At 31.8% G+C, this 24,154-nt stretch overlaps 2 protein-coding genes and 2 non-coding genes across 4 annotated transcripts; all 4 read left to right on the top strand.

Annotated features, from left to right (window-relative positions):
• Positions 5,751–7,970, top strand: LOC105165523 (gibberellin 2-beta-dioxygenase 1-like). The gene is made up of 3 exons (XM_011084568.2): positions 5,751–6,216; positions 6,318–6,675; positions 7,484–7,970. The coding sequence occupies exons 1-3, from the start codon at positions 5,831–5,833 to the stop codon at positions 7,733–7,735; spliced, it is 996 nt and encodes a 331-aa protein (XP_011082870.1). The 5' UTR covers positions 5,751–5,830; the 3' UTR covers positions 7,736–7,970.
• LOC105165521 (tyrosine--tRNA ligase 1, cytoplasmic) lies at positions 15,409–20,165 on the top strand. Its single transcript, XM_011084567.2, has 10 exons — positions 15,409–15,646; positions 15,794–15,941; positions 16,627–16,916; positions 17,002–17,098; positions 17,857–17,962; positions 18,062–18,144; positions 18,312–18,457; positions 18,643–18,748; positions 19,173–19,232; positions 19,920–20,165. Exons 1-10 carry the CDS (start codon positions 15,567–15,569, stop codon positions 19,938–19,940), a joined length of 1,137 nt encoding a protein of 378 aa, XP_011082869.1. The 5' UTR covers positions 15,409–15,566; the 3' UTR covers positions 19,941–20,165.
• TRNAE-CUC lies at positions 20,517–20,589 on the top strand. The gene has a single exon. It is a non-coding gene; the product is annotated as a tRNA-Glu (tRNA).
• On the top strand, positions 20,651–20,723 carry TRNAE-CUC. The gene has a single exon. It is a non-coding gene; the product is annotated as a tRNA-Glu (tRNA).

Below are 24,154 nucleotides of genomic sequence, written 5' to 3'. Positions count from 1 at the left end.
ATTATGTCATATCAATATTCAATAAACAGCAAAATTTACACAAATATTTTTTGTGATATATTATATCAACATTCAGAAGTATATCTGTAATTTTACAAATAATAAGGAACGTTTGTGTAATTTAATTTTAAAATAAGTTATATTGCACTTATTTAGGGGTGTATTTGTAATTTTATAAATAATAAAGAATGTCTAGTAATCTGATTCAATATTAGGAGATGTGGATAATTTTTCTATAAAGTATTGAGGCAATGAGAATGAGTTATGGGTGGAAAGTTTTTATTCTATCTATTCTGCCCAAAAATAGAATCTAAAAAAATATCCTTTTTAATTTTAAGATTGATGTATATAGTTGCAACATTCTTTTGCTATCGTTCTTATCCAAAAAAACGTGATAATCTTATCCAAAGTTCATGAGGTGTAGGTTTACAGATGCATCATTCATGACCGTGCTACAATGTCCTAAATTGAAATGAAATAAATCTTAGGATAATTGTGACGCTCTATCTTCATATTTGGTATGTGATTTGGAGGCTTAATTCAGCCGAAGAAATTCAAGTTTTATAACTTCTAAAATTATGAGTTCGAACCCAGTAATATGCGTAGGATGTTGTTTCTACTTTAATAGTAGGTGTTGATTAGATTAAATTTATTTGAAAGTATTGATGCTAGATACTGATATTCGAAATTCATCACTCTTACTTCAAAAAAGACATTTGGTCTGTGATTTAAAAACTTACACCTAATATTTTTAATGTTTGTTTCTGTCTAATAAATAGATCCCTTCGTTAGTCAAAATTTAATTCTGTTGATGTTAGCAAAAAAAAATTGCATGAATTTCTATATTTACCATCGAATTACTTGTTACTGATCAATCTTTTTTGATTGGTGATAAAATATTTGTTTGATTTGCAATAAATTAGTAATAAATATAAACTTTCATTTAGTTAATCGGGATAAAAATGAATTTTATTAAATTTATTTTGCTAATATCAGCAAATTCTGTGAATTTGACTAACAGATGGATATATTTATTAGTCGAAAACAAATGTCAGAAATACTAGATATAATTTTTGAAGTTATATGGGACATATATATGTGTAACCACACCAAACTTAAAATGAGGACGATGTAATTATCCTAAAATTTATATACTCAACATGTATATATATTACCGAAACATGTCATTAATTTTACAATAGAAGATCTGCACTATCAACATTCATCAACAATATTCATATAATTAAATAATTCAAAATATGATATATCTAACAACTCAAATACCTGCCTTAATATATTATTTAAATGAACCGCCTGAAAAAATATTCCATTTTCATCAACATCTGCATTTAATGTTTAGAGATCAAACTAAGAAACAAATAAATTTAAATTTTGAATTTCAGTAAAAAAAAATGTATATTAAAATAATAGAACTTCGTTCCCTTTTTCAGCTCTAAATATATTTTTCAAAAGGAAAAAAAAATAAAAATCTAGTTGCAAGACATCTCGCAAAACGTGAAAAGCCTCCACCTGAAGCAGGCAAAGATAGCGATAAATAGTATTTATATGGTTCGATCGATATTTCAATAAAGTGAATAATATATTAATATAATTAAAATTAATTAAATAAATCAATAAACTTATATAAAATAATACAAATACTCAGAAATTACGGTGCCAATTATGTTGAGTTTATCGGAGACATCGAAATAGAAGGGTACGTGGTATGGACAACCATTCTAGTTCGCCTATGTTTGTAATTCATGTTCAGATGCATTGCATCCAAAATTATACAATTTCCATGTGCATACGGCACGTTTCATGTTCAAATTCCGACATATTATATATATAAATAGAGTAGTTTATTAATATATATTTAAATTTTTCTTGCTGATAATTATATTTCAATTTTTTTTTATAGAATATAATTTATTATATCATTCAATACGTTCAAATTTAAAAAATTGATTCGTACATTCAAACGAACAAAACAAATAATAAATTATTATAAAAATAAATATATATTTGTGAGACTTGAATTCAGATTGATGTTTGGGATTGATTAATGTGGTGTGTCAGATTTGAGCATATCTTATCCGTAAGGTAGTTCTGGTGATGTGAATGAACAAGAAAGGCACATATTATTAATTGAAAACGTACCGTAAAGAATTTGCAGCTTACTATATATCTTAAGTTCTTAACTACCAATAATCGCTATTCTTTCTCATTGTCGGTGTTGTCCCACTCATGTTCACCAATTATGAGCCCAGTGTAGTTGTTCTATAATTTAAGGTAGGTGTTGATTCATTGTTCCATTATAAATCTATAACTTTACCTCCATTAATATATATATATATATAAAGATTTCTACATTTATAAATGATGATTTTATTTAATTTAGATCAATGATGTAAATTTAAGATTAGAGTGATATTGAAAATGAATACATTACTCTTCTATGAAAAAAATATAGCAATTTATCCCCTATACTTTTTAATTTGAAGCAATCTACCTTCTATATAGAGAGGTAAATTGCTTCATTTTAAAAATATAAGAAGGTAAATTGTTGTATTTTAAAAATATAGGGAGATAAATCGCTATTTATTTTCTCATGAGGAGGTAATTTGCTCATTTGCGATATCACAAGGGAGTTGTTTGCATTTTTTCCTTTAAAATTATATACTTATATAATTAAATTTTTAAAAAAGTGTGATAACTCATGTATTTTATATATAATTACAAAATTAATTTTATATATATATATATATGGGGAGTTGGGGGAGCTGATGGCGACGAGAGGGAGAGGAAGGACGACGGCGACATGGTGAGATGGGGGGGGGGGGACCAGGGCAGGGGGGGAATAGGGGAAAATATTATATAAATTTAATTATAAAATAATATTTTATTTTTAAATATTAATAAGTATTACATTTGAGGCGCGTATAATAATATCACCCTCTTAAGGAGGTAAATTATATGAACGGTTATATATTGTATGAACATAAAAAAAGTGTGCCACAACGATTAGTATAATTGAAGAGCACCTTTTTTATGTCTTTAATTTATGATATGTCAAATTTTAATTATTTTATTATTTTTTATTTTATCTCTTCTAACTTTCCCTTTTTTCTCTTTTCAAATTTCATATTCTTTTTTTCTCCCATTTTTTAATAAGTTCTCATATTTTTTTTATATTTTTTATTTAATTAATTAATATATATTTTTAAAATAATTATTACATTTTAAACTCTAGAATTAAGTGCACAAACACATTTAAGTGTGCATATATATTGTATACAATATGAACTGATGTGAGTTTGGTTTACAATTTCTTTTTCGTAAAGCGTGTTTTTGATTTTGGTCTATCGTCTGTCGTCTGTCGTCTTTTAAGTTTCAAGTACAATTACATGTTATGGATATATTGAATAGGCCTCAATTATTGTCATCTAATATCTAAATCGGGTAAAGTCAGTTTGCGTGCGTCAGTAAGGATTGAAGTGTTTGTAAGTTCAATGTAATTGGACTAGTCGCATGACATGAGTGTTGTAAACCATCGATTTATGATACACCGGACGATCAAGATACAGAATGGCGTCATCAATTTGTATCCAGTCTATGGCACAAAAAAATATGCGGATTTCTGGAGCGGACGGTTATTTCTTCATTACTTTATAGGCATTTTAATAATTTCATCATTTAGTGAGTGAAATCCACGTTACGCACGTCAATTATTTATACTATGATTGATTTCAATATGTTTACAATAGAGAGAATTGTCACATATATATATATATATATATATATATATGATGCATAAATATTAAGCAAAATTTCCATCCCCATATGGTGTAAGAAGTTGTTATGGTTTAACTCTCATTATTAAATGATTTGGAATCTGATTTATACAAGAAAAAAACCAATACATATATGTATACGAATTTTCAATCCAAATTATATAAAGTATTTTTTGTTTTTTAATAAAAAAATTTATTGGTTAGAAAATTGTTATTTGCGTTTACCTCCCTTGAAATATTAGCTTTCGTATACTTCTCCCTTGTGATGTTTAATACCTCCATTAATTAATTTTTTTGAAATCCAAGATAAAAGAGTGGGCCATCATCAATCAGCTCTGCTGATATGTAACAAATATATTAAACCCATAGTTTTTGCACTTAAAATTGATATGAGAGGGGCAAAAACAACTTCAATTTAGTAATATGACTCCGCACACAGTAGGGGTTCCTCTCTCTACATCCCAAGTCATGACACACTAAAAAATCCCTAGCTAATTTCCTATATCAGCAGGATTGGCCAAAACAATCAGCTATAGTAACCACTTCTCATATTTTGGATTGATTGAATAAAAAACACGCAAATAAATATAACTTTGTCCAAACCATATTTTGATTCTTGTGTTAGTGAGTTAATATTTGTAGCTTTTCTTCAACGGTATGCCGCTTGATGCAAATAACATCAGGATTCTACTCTCAATCCTCCTATAAATAAAGGTTATAGTGCATCAAAAAATGTAACTCAAGTGTTTACACTCTTTACACTTTTTCTCTCAGCAAACAGAGCGGATTCTTGGCACTCCACTTGCTCACTTTAGCTTTCATTATTTTATTTCGTCACTCCATATTAATTATTGCACCTTATTTTAAGTGTTTTTCTCAACTGCTTTCGGTACTGACTTAAACATTAGAGTGTTAATCCATATTTTTCAGATTATTTTAAATTTTTGTTGAAAAATTATTTGACCATTCTGATATTGTTGGACCCTAACATGCATCAATTAAATGCACTGACTCTGTATAACTTAACCATTTAATCGATTATTATAACTTAAACATATTGCTATTTTTACCTTTAAAAGCTCTTTCCTAATTATTCCATTTAGTTGCCTTTAGTGACTTGCATATTTATTCCTTCGAGTTTTTTTTCCCAACGGGAAAGAACAAGAAATCAAAGTTAATTTTTCGAAATACACATAATAAAAGGGCACAAAACTATCAAGAAATCTTTAAACTCTAATTTTAATATTTTAAATAGACTTAAATATCTTTTTTCCTCAAATTTTTTTGTTCAATTTAATTTATTACTCATGTTTTTGTTTCTATAATTCGACGATCAGTTCACACAGTGCAAACACAATTTTTCTTAAAAGGGTTTATAGAATCACTCTTATGTTTCCATTTTTGGAAACAAAATAGAAAGGATGCAAAAGCAAATTAAAAAAAATTAAAAAAAAAGTGAACAAAACACATGAGAATGAAATTCAAATTAACAGAGTAAATTACCTACAGAAGTTAACATATGTCTGAGAATTTTTTTACTCAAATTAATTGTAGACAATCAAAATTAATTATATAATAAGTATAATACACTTATTATAAAATTTATATAAAATTCAATTAAAATAACTAATAACATAATAAATACGATAAATTTATCGTAAGATTAATTTGATTAAATGATACCTAATTTGAGTACGAAGTTTTATGCTCTGCCCTACCTACCACTGTTGGCACCGTCCCTAAGTAAAGTTGTTTCAGACAATTCAAGTAAGCAAAATGGCAATGCACTTACCATTCTAACTAATTTACCTTTACTTTTTAGGGAGTGGCTGTTCCGTCTCCTCCCTTATTATTCTTCCTATTGACTTTTTTCTTCACAAAATCTCCTCCTCAACCCCCCCCACCCCACCTCCCTACTAAACTGCCTATAAATAGCGAAGCAGCTCTTAAGGCCCATGTCTTTATATATAAATATATATACACACACCTCAGCCCTCTCCTACGACTTCTCTGCAATTCTCATCCCATAATAACCAATGGTGGTTCTCTCAAAACCCGCTTTCGACCACTTCAAGAACTGCACCACGTTCTTCCCCGGTATCCCATTGGTGGACCTATCCAGGCCCGACTCCAAAACGCAGCTCGTGAAGGCCTGTGAAGAATTCGGATTCTTCAAAGTCGTCAATCACGGCGTCCCCATTCCCTTAATCAAAGAATTGGAATCAGAAGCCGTTAGATTCTTCTCCTTGCCCCACTCTGACAAAGCAAAAGCAGGGCCGCCCGACCCGTTTGGCTACGGCGACAAGAGGATCGGCCCGAATGGTGATGTGGGTTGGGTCGAGTACTTGCTCTTGACCACCAACACTCACTCGGGTTACCAAAAGTTCGCCTCCATTTTCGGTGAAGCTGCAGAAAATTTCCGGTGAGTTTTCCTGAAACAGAGTCCCAGCTCAGAAGTTGGCTTTTTCCAAAAATTGCGACTTTTTCTCCTGACAGTTGTTTCTTTCTCTGTTGCTTCCTCAGTCGGGTTGTGAATGAATACGTGTTGGCTGTGAGGAGAATGGCGTGCGAGATTCTTGAAATGCTGGCGGATGGATTGAAGATTCAACCAAGAAACGCTTTTAGTAAACTTCTGATGGATGAAAAGAGCGACTCTGTTTTCAGGCTGAATCACTACCCTCCACGCCCCCAGGCCCAGCTCCAAGACCAATCCAACGGCAGGAATCTAATCGGGTTCGGGGAACACACCGACCCGCAAATAATTTCTGTTCTCAGATCCAACAACACTTCGGGCCTTCAAATCTCACTCAAAGATGGGAGTTGGATCCCTGTCCCGCCCGATCAAACTTCTTTCTTCATCAATGTTGGCGACTCGTTGCAGGTACACCAATACCACCCCAACATTTCCTCTCTTTTTTAATAATTAAAAAAAATTCTAACCAAAAATAAATTCAACAGGATTTGAATCAATTACACTACACATTCAATATATTTATTATATGATTGAAATATAATTTTTAAAAATTAATAATTAATTTAGTTCGATCAATTTAATTTAAATAAAAAATTTGAATAATTAGTATAAGTATAACAGTGAGTGAACGAGTATCTAGGACCGTATATTAGTAGTATACCGCACGCTTGTTCCAGAGATGTGTACGTACATGACGTGTGTGTACTTTCTTAGAATTTTCTACAACTTCGATTCTTTTACCATGATTTGATGTTTCCTAGGTTTGACTACAATTATATAGCTCAAATGTATCTTGTGAGCCCACGACACCTCCCTTCTTCCATGCACGCGTTTTACATTAATTGTAAACATTTTTTTTCAATTAAAGTACAATTAATCAAATGATAAAATTCAAATTTTCTTCATTTTTACACAAACATACATATACATCATATAATAACTCAATTTGATCCGGTCCGATAACAGTTTAAAACCCACACGAGATAAAATCATATAAATACCACGACAAAAAGATTTCTCACGTCACAATCACCCGAGTCGGTGCCTTGCAGTAAAAGAAAAATAAAAACACGAAACCAAGAAATAACGTGAATTTCGTGGGCCGTCCACGTTTTTTTCTCTTTTTTAACTTTTATTTTTCCAGAAAATTAAAATACATTATGAAAAATAATTAATACATACATAGTTTGAATTATCTAATTATCGGGACGTGCAGGTAATGACCAATGGGAGGTTCAAGAGCGTAAGACATAGGGTTGTGGCCAACAGCTCAAAATCAAGGCTGTCAATGATATACTTTGGAGGACCACCACTGAGTGAAAAGATAGCTCCATTGGCTGCACTAATGGAAGGGGAGGAAGACAGCTTGTACAAGGAGTTTACATGGTTTGAGTACAAGAACAATGCTTACAAGACAAGACTGGCTGATAATAGGTTGGGCCTGTTTGAGAAAATTGCAGCATCCTAGTTAATAATGTTTTGGTCATTTCCTAGGTTAGAGAGTGTTAAGTGGTGGTGGTGTTCTAAGTTGTATAGGGTTTTCTTTAGTAGTCATCATGTATACATATATAGATGGTCAAGTTTGTTACCCTTTTTTAGTTTTTTGCTTGTTCATCATTTTGATTTCGCTTCTCATATATATATATATATACACATGATGTACACTTTCTTGTTAATAATACAAAGTTCCACGTTTCAAATGTCGGTTGTTGTTTGGTAATGCTACAATAAGTCTATCTTGATGAATTACTGGTGGTAATAATTGAAGTTCTGATCGTACAGTGTAAAAATGAGAGTTTATAATTGTGACTTTTATACGCAGTTGGTTATTTTTAATTAGATTTATTGAAAAATTTAAGTGGGTCAGACCTAACTTGAAAGTTCTTGTAAAAAAAAAAAAAAGGAAAAGAAGAGAGAGAGAGAGTTTTAGCCTATTGTCATACTATCAATACATAGTTGGTAGTTTCTATTTTTTTTATTACTGGGCTTTAAATTCAAATATTCTGATTTGTTTATTTATGTTTTTAATTATTTCAGAGATAATAAAAAATATGATGAATGTTTGAATTGATTTTTTGTAAAACAGTATCATTCAAGGTGTTTTGCTTTATTTTTATTCACCCCTCTCATTAATGTAAATTACAGAACAAATCATAATAAAAATTCTTAAAAATTACATATATTTAATCACTTTTATTTTTCTCTCTCGATCTTATAAAAATAAGAAATAAATACATTTACTCCAATTTGACTATGGTCTATTTTCAAAAATGACCTATTTCTTTTTAAAAATTGCACATACACCTATTAGAAACATTAACATTAGTTACACAAATTATTCCTATATTTTAACTGTCAGAGATAATTATTTCTAATTACATAAAAATAAGAATAATTCGTATAAATAAATTATAAATTGGGGGTTTTTAAATATAATTATTTCTAAAACAGAACAAAGTGAAGAAAAAACTTGTATGATTTCTAATTCCAAATTTCCAAGGACTAGGGAAGTACTCTAATTTCCACTGTGGTCCCTAAATTGGAAATATATCTTTGTCAATTTGCAAAAAGGTTTTGTACCAATCTCTCTCTCTCTCTCTCTCACACACACACACACACAAAGAGATAATAAGCAACTTTTTTGTGTTATTTGGGTAATCACTTTAAAAATTAAATTCAATCAAAACCTTTGATAAAATTTACAATTTATTATTTTTAATTCGCCATAATTATTTTTATCTAATTACTAATTATGTGCCATTAAATAATTTTTTAATTTTTTCATTAATCTTAGAAATCAGGTAAGGTTTGCAATTGAACTATAATATGCATTTATATAATTAATTATGAAATTTTGAATTCAAAAATTGAAATTCATTTTTTCCCTAAACAATTATCGCATAATCAATGATACAAATGTGAAGTCAAATTAAACTAAATAAAATTGTTTCCGATTATAAAAAAAATAAAATAAAATTAGGGCAGTCAATTTCATGTGGCAAATGTCAAAGTTCCAGAAAAGTTCAATATAGAAAGTTTGAGGTACATTAGTCCTAGTCTATGTGCAATGATGCACACTGATTTGCTTTTGTGTTGGGTGGTTAAAGTGACAGCCCATAGTTTGAACCTTCAAACCACTTAACAGTTCAATTGATCAAATTTTTTTTTTCATAATTTGTTATCTATTATATTATTTAATATATTTAAATTCAAATATTGATTTAATACATCAGTATTTTTAATACTTTTTATTATTTTTTTTCTAAAGTTAAAATAATAGAGTGCACCACGACTGATCAATAGACTTAATTCTGTAGCTCATGACCAAGGTAATTGAGTCCATAACTTCATAAGGCCCAAACATAGGTCTAATTTAACAGAATGACTCAACAAATAAAAGAATTTCAAGTCAGACAAGCTCTCCATATTTTGGGTCACGTTTGTTGGGAATGACTAATGTAATGGGCATTTTCTTGTCCCACATAGGTTGTATAAAATCTTTTTCTTCTATATATATTAAACCAACTTATTATTTTTGAAATGAGAAGTGTGGTTAGGTGGATTTTAAAAAAATTACCACACGCATGCGTCCATACCGGTCAAGACCGAATTGGGCACGCGTGATTATGTATTATTTTGGGAAAAATTACATTTAAAAAGTCCTTCACTATATATATTCAGGAGGATAGCCTTGTAGCTCAGTTGTTAAGTGGTCTATAGACTTGAAGAAGCTATCTAGATAGCTGTGAAGGTGGGCCGCCTTCTATTAATGAAAAAATAACAGTTCTTTCTAGAGCACTTATCAGATACCAAGATATTAGCGCAATGCCATTAATAATGCTTGGAACTTTTATTGCGGAACAACGAATACTGAAAAATTCATACATGATTATGGAAATCTGAATTTGAGCTATTGAAAATTCAAGAGTTATATCACTCTCGTTAGCCATATTGATTACCTCACTTCACTATACATTAATCCAATCGAAAGATATTAATACTTAAGTATATTACTTCCTTCAACTCAGAAATCATATTCTTCTTTTACATTAGTCATTTGTGGGGGATTGTTGGGAATGACTAATGTAATGGGTCTTTTCTTGTCCCATATAGATTGTATAAACTCTTTTTCTTCTATTTATATTAAGCCCATTTATTATCTTTGAAATGAGAAGTGTGGTTAGGTGGATTTTGGAAAACTTACCACATGCGTGAGCCCGCTCGTCATGTCCCGGTCTGGACAAGACTGGGCATGCACGGTTATATACTTTTTTGAAAAAAATTATATTTAAATCCCTCATTTCATCACGTTTTTAGACTCTTAAGATGACTAAGTCATGGAGGTTGAGAAAAATTCTCCTCACCTCGATTTTTCTCTTTCGTTGGTGAAGAGTCCGATTTTACTTTTATTGGTGAAGAGTCCGAATTTTTCTTTTGCTAGTGAAGAGTCCGACTGTTTAATTTTCTCAACCAACCGAGCTAGCTCCTCTATAAATATTCTCAGTTTCTTATACATTTGACACACAACAAAAATTCGAGCTCTTCTCTGAGTGTTGTTGCATTTGTTGTTCCAAGCTCTCTACCATGTGCGCGCATGTTAGAGAATTATAGTTGTGTTAACCTTGGGAAGCAAACGGTTTATGCTACTAGCATTGTGGTAGTACCGAAATTTTACTTTCAAAACAGTGATTTGTCTATGGCACAACTCTTAATTTTCCAACAGCGTCATACTAAAAATGTTCCAACTAATCCTCTCTCTCTATCTCTCACTCTCTATATATATACATATATATATATATATTTATATAATTCAACAGGATCCAACCAAATAAGCAGTAAATAATTGTCTCCCCGATTTTGGGTTGATTGGGCAAAGTACCTTGCAATGATCATATCATCATCAAGATAACTCTATATCAACTTCTGATTTTTTTATTTTTTTGGTCAATGGTATGCTGAAATTCTAGTCCAAAGCCTCCTATAAATAGAAGTGTAGTCAATTTGGTAAGATAAGTCATTTTACACTCTACACTCTTTTTCTCTTGGCCAGCAACAAAGATATTTACTCCCTGCCACTTCATAAGCTTAGTTTAGATTATATCTCGATATTTTACCACTTCACACCAATTAGCGCACCACTATTTTTTATGTTAATTCAAGTTTTTCCATTTCTTTTTTCAGTAAATTAATTATTGACTTAAGTATCAAAGTGTTAATCTCTATATTGCAAATTAGTCCTCCTTTAATCTTTGAATTTTTTTCAAGATCATTCGTCCGTTGGGGGTGCTGTTGGACACCGGCACGTGTCAATACTAAACCAACAAACTTGTTGAAAAATGAGACAAAAAAGCAGCAAACTACTATAAAAGTAGATAGACATTCGTATTAGTAGAACTCAAACTCTCAATCTTACCAATCGAACAAGACCTAATTGACGATCGGATTAATTAGGTACATAATAAATATAACAATATATGCGATTAATTATAGTTTTAAATTACATATTAATTACATAATAAAATTTAATTTTATTATATATAATTTAATTAATTCAATGAACATACGATTTAAATTAAAATTTCATGCTCATGCTAACGGTGGACATTGGTACCAAAACTCACGTGCTAGACGAAAAGTATGGGCCTGCATCCTTATTTACCTGGATTTCATGCTTGAGTGGCCCTTGCTCTTATGGGCCTCTGCTTGATCAATTATTTATTTCTCCGCAGATCTATACTATTTATTAAAAGAAATATTTAAGTTAATTTTTTTAGTTGCCATTATTGTCATATAACAATAATTTACCCATTTTTCAGTTATTAAGATATTAATATTATATATATTTTTTATTAATTTAAACTTATAGATGGGGTGATTATTTAGTTTGAATGTCATTGCCGTTCATTTATAAAAAAAAGAATTACATGTAGGGTTTGCACATAAGGTGAGCACATTAAGATATTAATATTAAGGGATAATTGCAATGCACACCTCTGAACTAGGTTTAATGTAATTATACGTAGATCCCGAATGACTTAAAAAAATTATATTTAGTACCGCTAACGTTTATTTCTGTCTAATAAATATACTCTTCTGTTAGTAAAAATTTACCGAATTTGTTGATATTAGCAAAAAAGCTTAGTGAAAATTTATATTTGCTCTCGATTGACTTATAACTGACCTATTATAGATGAAATAAATCTTTTCTTGATTGAATTACCCTTATACATTTTTACATTCTAATACACGTGATAAGATATATTTTCACCCTTATAAGGGTATTTTGGTTAGAAAATATTCATTTGACATGTAATAAGTGAGTAATAAGTCAATTGAGGGTAAATATAGATTTTCAACCTTTTGCTAATATCAGAAAATTCAGTGACTTTTGACTAATAAAGAAATTTATTTGTTAGATAAAAATAAATACAAGAATACTAGATATAATTTATAATCATATAAAATTTACGTATAATTACAACAAATATCAACAAATTTTACTCAAAGAATTCTATTCATGAAGGCATGCATATCCATTTTGAATCTGAATAATATCGTCAGAATGTGTGAGGAATTTTAATTACTTTGACTTTACCACTATCATTAGGACTATAATTCATAATTTGATGTGGACAAACCCCATCTCTATTATATTTTTCTTGCTTGTAATAGTTAGTAAAAGTATTTTTTATATATATGTGATGTAGACACGCATCCCACGTTGATTGCAAATGAAGAGTTTGAGTGGCTTATAAGCTCCAAAATCTCTTTTCTTTAGTGAGGCATCTTTTCAAAACAAATTTGTGAATAAAGTCAGAGCGGATAATACCTCGTGCAATAAGACACTGATCGAATCGCGAAGTGCGAACCGCATCAATACATTTGCCTAAGATTTCAAGTCTTTTTTTCCCCACCAATACAATGTATGAAGATGTTGTTGTCCTTTGACAGATGTTGACAATGTGTTTGGGTTTGATCACAATTTCTTTTGCTTCTCTACGCAATTTTCAATCAATCAAATGGACATGTTAGAAATGAAACTTAATTAAGGTGTGATCATGTAACAAAGCATTCGTTATTTGTATTTGACAAGTTTCTGTTTATTTTATCAATGCCCAGCCCATGCTAGAAGGTACACTGCTGTTAAGTTGAGAGGAAATAGCACTTTTAATCCACGAGTTCGACCTGTCATTTTTTGTTATATTTATTATGTGATTAATATTTTTAATCGATAATTTAAAAGAATTAGTATTTTTGATCCAATTTTTGTAAGATTCAACTTATACAAATGTGCAAAGGATATGATTTAATTTTTGGGAGAGAAAAGAGAAATAGCTATGTTTTCTTATCCTATTTTCCTTCAAGATTTATTTTTTTCCTCAAAATATAGTTATATTTTTTTTCAGAAATGGAAACAAATCAATTTTCTCTCCAGCAAAAAATACTTAAAAATCATATGCTAGACACGTATGCTACACAGTTAAATTATAGAAAAAAAAGTGAATAAGGACCAAAAGTACTAATTTTTATAAGTTAAGGAACTAAAAATGCTAATCTCATAATGAATTGAATCAAAAGTGAAACGGGCTTATAACTTGTTGAATAAAAAATGTTATTTTCCCGTTAAGTTGAAATCAGAATAATGGGTGAAGTGTAGTCCGCCTACTATGGGCCCAATAAATCAATTTTCCCTTGTCCAATTGTATCTCATATCTAAGGTGGGCAACTGCTCATATATTAAAAGTTCAAATAGTTTAGATCGGGTATTTTATCAAATTGATAAATATAAAATTTATTTAATCAATATATAGTAATAATATTTATCATTCTATAGTAACAAATGATAAAATTATCCTATCCCTGCAAAAGGCCATATTTATTTATCATTATTTTATCCAAACCTAATATGTAAACTACACCTAAGCAAACAATATGAACAATCTCAACACTATATTATTACTTTGTTACTTTGTGCTCCTACATTTAATTTTGATAATGTGGGGGTTGGGGGTATGTTTGGTAGTTTAATATATTGGTATGAGAACTATCTTTGATATGTAAAATTTTTATTTTTGTTATTTATAAATTAATAAAATCAATTTTTAAGAAAAAAGAATGAGTGAATTACACAAAAATAAAGGGCAAAGTATGTAAAAAGCATATAATAACTTTCATATTAGACACAAAAGAATATTTCTTTTTATAATTAGTATAAATAATTCTAATCAATGCTATGTGCGATGTGACCAAACACCACTGTAAAGTATTTGTTCACTCTAGCCGGAAGATTTTGACATTGAAAAGACGGGAAAAAAATATTTGCGACTTATAAGTTGTCAAACCCTTCATTTTGCAACCGCTAAAAAAGGTTGTTTGCAATTATTTAAAATAAATATTTATCATGTTATTGTTAAAACTAAATTGTAAAGAGAGTTTTTTATTTACAAATTCTACTTTTATTAAATTGTTTAAATAGAGTTGGTTTATTCCAAAAGTTATAATAACTTCTTATTAAATTCTACAGTTTATTGATAAATATTTAAATTGAAGCGTTCTCTCAAATACTCTAATTTCAACTTTTTTTCATTTCTATTTCTTTTTAACCAAAAACATCCGTCTTGCGGTGCCGCTTCACTTTCAAGTTCCCGATACTTTACTTTCGTGACAAAAAAAAAAAAGAAATTATTGCCATTTGTTGAATTTTACTTTTTTTTTTTAAAAAAAAATACGACGTATTTAAAACAAGCAATATACTATTACAACATTCGGTGTGCAGTATAACAATATTTTGAAATCAATCAACAACTTCAGATGGAAAAAAGAATTAACATACACTCACTACTATAAAATTAGACTAACAACTATATGCGTAGAATTGAAACTTACACTTAAAAAAAAATAAAATAAAATTATTGCAATTTGCAGACACTCCTAAACAAGTCCTATTCAAGATGGATATAAAACGAAATTAAATTAAACTTTATGTTTATAACAACAAATGTATTAATTCATACATAATTCAAAATCAAAATTATCTAACAAACTTATTTAAATTTAAATTTTATCATACATAACGAAAAATCAAGAGTGGCAACTGTTCATTTCTTAACTCACAAGATGTTATCTTTTTTGACTTTCTACATTTATTTCTTGAAGCCAAACAGATTCTTAGCCCTCAATTTGGCTGGCAGTCCAAAACCCTAATAGAATCTCCATCCTCTACATTTCCTAGTTTGAGTTGCAAATTCATAAACCCATCACTCACCACAAATCCTAGCCCTGATCTCATCTCATTTCCAATGGAGAGCGAGAGCACCAACAGCAATGAAACCGCACCTACTCAACCGTTGCAATCCCTCTCCATTTCTCCGCAACCCCAGTAATCTATCTTCTCTTTCTTGTATAAAATAGTATATATATATATGTATCATTTTTCAATGGTTTTTCTGTTTAATTTTGTGTTCTCTTTTGGTTTCTGTACCACGTATGAGATCTGATTGTGAATTGTTGGATGAAACTATTGTAGGTTAAGCGTGAAAGAGAGGTTCGATTTAATAAGGAGCATTGGTGAAGAGTGTATACAAGAGGATGAGTTGGAGAGACTGTTGGCTAACAAGCCTCAGCCCATTTGCTATGATGGATTTGAACCTTCTGGCAGAATGCATATTGCTCAGGTCGCTTATTTTCTTTTTCTTGTATTATTTCGCAGAAGACTTCTCCTTTTTTACTACTATTTTCCATTCTTAAAGGGTCAGTTAGTTGAACTGGTATTCTCTAGTGTGTGTGAAACTTTGGTGCTCCTTGTAATTCTTGCCTTGCTGGGTCAAATTCTTTAACGTAAATTCATACCACACAGAAAAATGCCAAAATTTTCGTGCCTCATATTTGATTGAGAGTGGGATGATTCTGCATTACCTGCAAAATTTTAACGTGACAGAGCAAAATCTAAAGAAAATTGTAACTCATTCTAGTTGGATATGTGATTTATACTTTCACTGTCTGGGATATGGTTGTCTGTTGCTGTATTTTTATTATGTGTTCTGCTTCTGTCTAATTATGCAACTGCAGATGATGTATCTTTTAGCATATATTTTTTATTTCCTTATATTGCTGTTCTCTATCTATTTTTTCTGATGCTTAACTCTAGCTATTTCTAGGATGAGGATTGTGTTGCTTATCTATTATGTATGGGCAAGTGATTTGATCAAAATAAACATCTTAAGCTCCCAAGCTGCTTCTTTAGGAAATTAATGCCTTTTCCCTGGAAGACTAAACATCTGTAAATGTTGAAAATGGAGATGCTATTATATTCTTATCTGTGATAATCTCTGATGTGTGGCCTGTATTATATCTGAGCAGGGAGTTATGAAGGCAATTAATGTCAACAAGCTCACTGCTGCTGGCTGCAAAGTGAAAATATGGATTGCAGATTGGTTTGCACAGTTGAACAACAAAATGGGTGGTGACTTGAAGAAAATTCAAGTGATAGGCCAGTACCTGATTGAGATATGGAAAGCTGTAGGAATGAATATTGAAGGAGGTCAGGTAGAATTTCTTTGGTCTTCTGAAGAGATCAACTCCCGGGCTCATGAGTACTGGCCTCTTGTAATGGACATAGCTAGGAGAAACAAGCTTCCAAGGATAGTGAGGTATAATATTTCTTCTTTCAGTTGATCTAAATGAAAATAGAAGGATTTAGAGTCATCTCTTTCTTCTCTTCTTGGGGCGACTTAGGTGTTGTCAAATTATGGGCCGCTCGGAGCAAGATGAATTGTCGGCAGCCCAAATTTTCTACCCATGCATGCAATGTGCTGATATATTTTTTCTTAAGGTGACTTTCGTACAAGCAAATATGTGTATTTTTTGCTGCTTGTGTAAATTTAGAGATACTGTTCTATTTCTCAGATGAATATTGTGTACTAACTTTTGTTTACTAAGTTAGCAGATAATAAGTGAACTTTTTTCCACATAGATATGATTTTCCTATGCATGAAGAATAAGTTATCGATTATACTTGTACACCTATAAGATTGAGAGTTAAAATGATCTTTTTTATTCAGGAGGAACATAATGGATGATTAAAATGATGTTCTATAATCCAGTTTAGTTTGTTTTGTGCATAATTTTTAATCATATCCGTGTATGAACCTGGAGTATTAAGTCTTAGTTGTTGTGTAAGTTGCTTTAATTTCCTTCCTAATAGATTATGCCGATTGTTAGGTAATAAGATTATTTACAGCTTGTTGTGTGTCATCTGATGTTCAGTCAGTGGATTTGAGTTTTAGTGCATGCCAGCATTTTTTCCAGTATGCTTTGTTCCCAATTTGTGATGCCCTGTCCCTAGTTTTATAGCGTGGGCTATATTTGGAATCAGTATTTAAGTCCATATTCAATGTAGGTAGGCTGTTGAAACAATTAATGGACATAGACATTACATGAATAACATTTTATTTGATCCTTGCTACTAATATGGATTGTTTTAGCATATCACTGGTTTCATGTTAACTGCTGTATATTTATTATAGTTTGATCTATTATGACTTCCATAGTCAATTTAATTCAAAGTACATTGGTGCTCTATCCAAATAGGCCGACATCTGTCAGTTGGGCATGGACCAACGCAAAGTCAATGTGCTTGCAAGAGAGTACTGTGATGACATCAAAAGGAAAAATAAGCCCATTATATTGTCCCATCGTAAGCATATTCATACTGTTGGGATTTAAAGTTGATATCCGTAGTAAAATTCTCATCCAGCAATTCCTTTTTTGTTATTATCTCTTATTTCGCATGCAGATATGCTCCCTGGTTTGCAGGAAGGGCAAGAGAAGATGTCGAAGAGTGATCCATCATCTTCCATCTACATGGAAGATGAAGAGGTATTGTCTGATCCTAACAAGGACAATATCAGTAACTTCTAATATAGTTCATCTACATATTTATCTGGTTGCTCTGGTCCCTTTTCTGGTTCCTTTTTTGTTAATATGATTCTTCAAAATATTTTACCTTTGAGCTGCTATTAATTTGACATCAATGAAGTTTACAGGCTGATGTGAATTTGAAGATAAAGAAAGCATTCTGCCCTCCAAAAGTGGTGGAAAAGAATCCATGCCTGGAGTACGTCAAGTATATCATTTTCCCATGGTTCCACGAGTTCACGATTGAGAGGAAACCAGAGAATGGAGGTGACAAGTAAGTCCTGCTGTCTTCCTATTGCTTATCCTCCTTTGGTGTACTTGCTACCAAGTCCTGGAACTGGGAACTTTCCAAATTTATAATCTTAAATTTATTAGTCCCTGATTTATTGTATGGTTGAATGTTGAGTTTTGATGCAATATTTGATATCTATCTTTTACACAAAATCATGCCTCCTTCAGGACCTTTAAGAGCTTCGAAGATTTAGCCAATGATTATGAAAATGGGGAATTGCATCCTGGAGATCTCAAACCTGCTCTAGCAAAAGCACTAAACCGGATACTACAGGTCAGAATTGATGTTACATTATATCCTGTTTATCTGTCATACTAAATTATTGGTTTTCATTAGTGATTAGTCTTTTTGAATAACCCAAGCATTTGGCTCAGATGGGATGGGCACTTTATGTTATGTACATAAAATAGACAGCTATCTTCTCAAATCTCCAATTCACTATCATCAGATTTATTGGGCTTCTCTGTACATAAGATCCTAATCTTTTATTTGAAAACTGGGGATCGTGTATCATAGGGGTAACAGTTTACATGGTCCCATAGTTAGCACCACTAGTGAAACCTTGTCTTGAAACTGAGACTTTTAGTACCAACACAATGTTGAACTTTAGAGCCCTAGGAAGTGAATCTCTGTGCTCAAATTGTTCTTGTTCTTTCATCCTCTGTCTATTTACTTGGCTTATGCATCTGTTTTGCAGCCGGTACGTGATCATTTCAATAATGATCCTAAGGCTAAGGAGCTAGTGAAAAGGGTGAAGGTATGCACTGTTGACTTCTACCTCTGCTTTGCAGTTTGGAACTGAACACAAACATGTAGACGTAATGTTAATCCATTTCACAGTTTTAACTATTGAAATAGAAGATTGTTGGGGCTACAACGAGCTGAGATATTGAATATTTTCTGGTAGATACACAATAAGGATGTGATCTCGCCTCTGAATTCTTTTTTTTCAAGAAATGGAACATTTGTGCTAAAGGGCAAGTAAACAATCCTTCTCATACCTTTGGAACACAAATTGTTAAATTTGGACTTTAGAGAAGAGAAGATATATAAATAGTACCATTACAGGAGAAGTCGACAGGTACAGTAAATCGAGTGATTTAATACAAGAAAATAAATAGAGTAGTTGCAACTTTTGCCACCTCTTATTTGATAGTGACCTGCTTGAATACTCAAAATTGTAATTACATATCAGAAGTACTGTCTGACTGGTAATTCAACTCTTTTGCTCATTCTCTTCTGCTGATGTTTTCAATTTTGTAGAGATCAATATATAAGTGATGCTAAAAAAGTAATAGCATAGGTTTGTTGAATACATATTCAAATGCGCTTGCAGCATGAATATTATTATGTATCGTGCCTACTAAATTATGTTGTCACTCATGCTTATGATATGTTATTCTTTTGCTAGCACCTCATGCATTTTTCTTTCCCACCAATGCAGAGTTACAAGGTAACAAGATGATGCGGAATGATAGCAAAACTTGCAAAACGACATACCTTGAGTGCTTTATTAAAAAGTGGAAATCAACATTACGCATTTTTGTTCGTGTTAAAATACAATGATGCTGTTATTGTTTGATAATTTCGGAGGCTTGTCACTGTTCAACTATTATATTTCTATGTGATCAAAGACTTGTATTTGAATAAAGAGATAGTATTAGAATTAAGTATTTAATTTTCCCAGTCATGTCTGCTGAATTGAATTGAGCCCATCTTTGCAACACCAACATTTGGTAGAAACAACATTCTGTGGGCACAAGGGTTGCCCTTATATAGGGGCTTCATGCTCTCTCTCTCTCTTTTTAATAATTAAAGATTCCATTAAAATGAATATCAAAAGTTTAAGAGTGAATATCAGGATATTCAAAATTAATAAATTCATCCCAATTTGAAAGAAAAGTTCACTTAAGGAGTGCATGGCTGTTACATACTTGTTTGTCCATATGGGTTTCATCTTCAATTTCAGTGCAGGAGGGGGAAAAACTATTGTGTCAATAAGACAATTATTGAATGAAATTGTACATAATATTATCAACAATCCGTTGTAGTCTAGATGGTTAGGATACTCGGCTCTCACCCGAGAGACCCGGGTTCGAGTCCCGGCAACGGAATCTTTTGCTTCCTGATCCACGTTACGAAATGTTAAAAATATGCAAAACATCAACAGCAAAATCCGTTGTAGTCTAGTTGGTTAGGATACTCGGCTCTCACCCGAGAGACCCGGGTTCAAGTCCCGGCAACGGAATACTTTTTGTTTCTCGCTCCAGATCCTTTTTAAGTCATTCTCTTGCATCTGTTCCTACAAGTATGTACTTCAAAATTCGAATTTTTTGCTCTTCTGTATCTAGAAAACATTAAAATCTTCGACTTCATGTTGGATACTTTTCACTAAGAAACAATCTACAGCGACAAGATATAAAAACAACTCATCTCTATCCACTATATATGAAGTCGAGAATGTGTCGCCTGAGCAATCCTCCTTACCAAACAAGACCTTCTGATTACCAATATCATAGAGAAACCTCACATGCTGCTGCTGAAATGCACCTAGTATCGTCATGTTATCCTTTGCAAACATCGTCAGGCAGAATCCATCACTCCTAACTTGAAACAAGCTTTTCGGCCCAATCTCAAAGTTGGCTCCTTGGAAATGGAATGTCATTTTTGGAGAACTACTAGATCCTCGTCGCAGCCAATAGCACAGTTTTACTTGAGAACTAGAACCAGCTGCTATTCTACTCAGATTAAACCGACTAGGATGTTGCATTACTACTCTCAGCACCTCATTGTGCGCATGCGTCTCCAAATAGCTGCCACTGCATCAGATGTCTAAGATGCAACCACTAGGAAAAGTGCCGCTCGGCTGGTTTAGACGTCGCTCTCGACGCTTATATCCAATAAATTCACTCTGTAGTTGTAGTCATTGTACTTCAAAAAACTAGTTTCACGTAGAGCTCTAGAGGACTTAACGTCGTTTCCAAATCTTAAGATTGTTGTATTAATGCGGGAGTCGGGGCAGGCAGTAGCAGAAACTTTGCCCTGATTTTGAGCCCATTTGGCCAATTAAGGAGAGTGGAGATCTGTTCATGCCCATAATACCTGTCACTGATCTTCTGAACCGGCCGACTTGGTTGTTTGCGCAGCCAAGAACGACCCCTTCTATTCTTTCATAGGCTTTTCCGTGTGACGGGAAGCTGAAAGTGTCGACTGATACAATGCCTGATGCTGATTCTCCACTGCTGTATAGTAAGTAGATAAGAAAGTCCCCATTACCAAAGTGCCTGAAATATCGGGCATAAGGGTGATCGTAAGGTAGTTTTCTGTAGGAGATGGAGTTCCGAGGATCAAAGATCTTGGTTGAAACAGTTATTTCCAAGTTAACTCACTCCCTGGATCGAAAATGAAGGTCTTTTTTGCACTTGGTGTGCCCATTTTAGCCTCAATGGTGTATACGAAGTTTGATGAGCGCGTGATCCGGGGCCGGAGTGTATCAGGGAAGTACCAACTTTTTGATTCTGGAGTTCCATTTGTTTCATGGAAGTTGGCATCATGGTTCAAAGCGTATCGCCCATAATATTCGATGTCTTGTATTATCGATTGAATCTGATGATATCACCAATAAACAAATGCACGAAAATGGCCATAGAAAGTTGCTGACGAAGTTGCAGCAAACAAAGGATGATGACAGAGCTTCCTGAAGAAGATGACAGAGCCTAAAATCTCTCCACGAGTTCAAACAACCCACGCCTTTTCTAGTTGTTATACGCTTTATTCCTTAGTTGCTTAATGTCAAAGTCGCACTTGTATAAACGTTTCTATTATTTTGTACGTCTTTAGTTAGCGTAGAAATCAGTTAGCATTAGTTAGACTCTGTTGGCAGCAGTTAGTTTCTCTTCTCTGTATTAAAACACTTCAGAGGCAGCCATAGTAGATACAATCAATACAATACAAAGCTTCTGCATACAAAAAAATTGATCAAATGACGAATTAAATTAAATCTTGCAGCTGAGATGTATTGAATATTGATAACTCTCGTCAAAAACAATGGGTCATCAAACTTCAGTGTGACGATGCACGTTTATCTTAAGCATTTTTATGATTAATTTTATTGATGTTTGATATGATAAATTTTCAGTTTGTTTTATAATATAGTAATTTGTGATACTTAATTTTCTTTTTTGTAATTTTATTATTTTTCTTGGGAGTTTTTGAGCATTTGATGATATTTGCAGCCGATGTGGAACAATACCCACTGATATTATCACCAATACCGCGACTTTGAACTATGGTTGGCATTGAGGTCTAGTTTGTGATGGAAAGAGTCGGAGTTAGGAAAACATGGTCGAACAAGCTTTAGGCTGAAACCTGCGGATGCTGAAGTCAGGCAGAGGCGACAACGGAGCAGCGATAGCCGAAGTAAGATTAACAGCAGAGAGGGAAATTTTGTAGCCATGTTTAGGCCTATATACACAGCATTCTTGATCTGATATATATAGATAGGAGTTGATAGTTTTTCAGTTGCTTTTCTTGATAAGGAGATGTGAGTTTGATTTATGTTGTTGTCTGCAAAAGAAGGCAGAGGATTCTGGTTGATTATGCAGCAATTAGTAAAGAGAACATCCGCACATATCCTTTACATAATGCAGCACTTATCTGAATATCTTTTTCAGGCAAACAAGTTGGATGGATGTAGATTTGATTAGAGCCACTCACAAAATTTGGGAAAAATAACTGTTTACTTATAAATTATGGTAAATTACAACGACTCTCTTGATATTTGTTTTTACTATGAATATCTCTTTATTTTTTAAAAAATTACAAATACACTCCTTAAATTATAAATACCCTAACAAATACCCCATGTGACAGCTCATTGTAGGGAGATATTTGTAATTTTTCAAACAATGATGATGTATTTGTAATTAATGCAAATATCAGGAGAGCCTCTTGTAATTTACCCTTTAAATTATCCTATCATTCGTACAGAGGACATGACAGTATATTATTGAGGGGTCATGCGTTCGAATTCAAGTACTGTGCCCATTGTTTATCTATAATGTTATAAAAGAAAATTATATTGGCACATCTACTTTTAAATATTCAAATATATCCTTTCAATAAAATTTGATCATAATAATAATTTCAATATTTTTAATAAATTTATTAAAATATCGACACCTATACTTTTGTCATATTATGTTTTGAAACAATTAATATTACATAACTGATAACTAACCCATTAAAAAGATGATTTCTTTATAATATTTAAATAATATTACATACATATAGAGTGTATATAAAGAAAAGAAAATATTAAGTTGCACAAAAATATACATGTATTTGTACTTTAGAGTGTGTGTTACTTGTGATTGAAGATGTATATGAAATAAATGATCCAAGAAAAGAAGGGAAAGAAAAAGTGCCTTAGATATAAGATGTATATAATTCTTGCTTCTTAATTTATAACTATATATATATATATTTATAAGGGGTGATTTATATTTATTATGTGATACTAACGGAGACTCTCGTAAAATATACGTAGTTAAGACAATGGAAAAAAAATAAAAAAAAATAGAGATAATTACATCTATACCACCTAATCTATCATTTATTAACAAAAATTATTCATGATATACACACATAAAATTATGAGAATGTTATCATTCGCTTTAG

Source organism: Sesamum indicum, linkage group LG6 (genome assembly GCF_000512975.1).
Source record: "Sesamum indicum cultivar Zhongzhi No. 13 linkage group LG6, S_indicum_v1.0, whole genome shotgun sequence".
Lineage (NCBI taxonomy): Eukaryota > Viridiplantae > Streptophyta > Magnoliopsida > Lamiales > Pedaliaceae > Sesamum > Sesamum indicum.
Note: the sequence above shows the minus strand (reverse complement) of the source record. Positions and strands in the feature narration are given on the sequence as shown.

Bases quoted from the DNA above. Each gene is read 5' to 3' on its own strand.
- LOC105165523 (XM_011084568.2), top strand. From the start codon at position 5,831: ATGGTGGTTCTCTCAAAACCCGCTTTCGACCACTTCAAGAACTGCACC. The intron at 6,217-6,317 runs GTGAGTTTTCCT...TTGCTTCCTCAG, and splicing joins GAAGCTGCAGAAAATTTCCG to TCGGGTTGTGAATGAATACG. The intron at 6,676-7,483 runs GTACACCAATAC...CGGGACGTGCAG, and splicing joins ATGTTGGCGACTCGTTGCAG to GTAATGACCAATGGGAGGTT.
- LOC105165521 (XM_011084567.2), top strand. From the start codon at position 15,567: ATGGAGAGCGAGAGCACCAACAGCAATGAAACCGCACCTACTCAACCG. The intron at 15,942-16,626 runs GTCGCTTATTTT...ATATCTGAGCAG, and splicing joins GCAGAATGCATATTGCTCAG to GGAGTTATGAAGGCAATTAA. The intron at 17,099-17,856 runs GTGACTTTCGTA...CTATCCAAATAG, and splicing joins CTGATATATTTTTTCTTAAG to GCCGACATCTGTCAGTTGGG.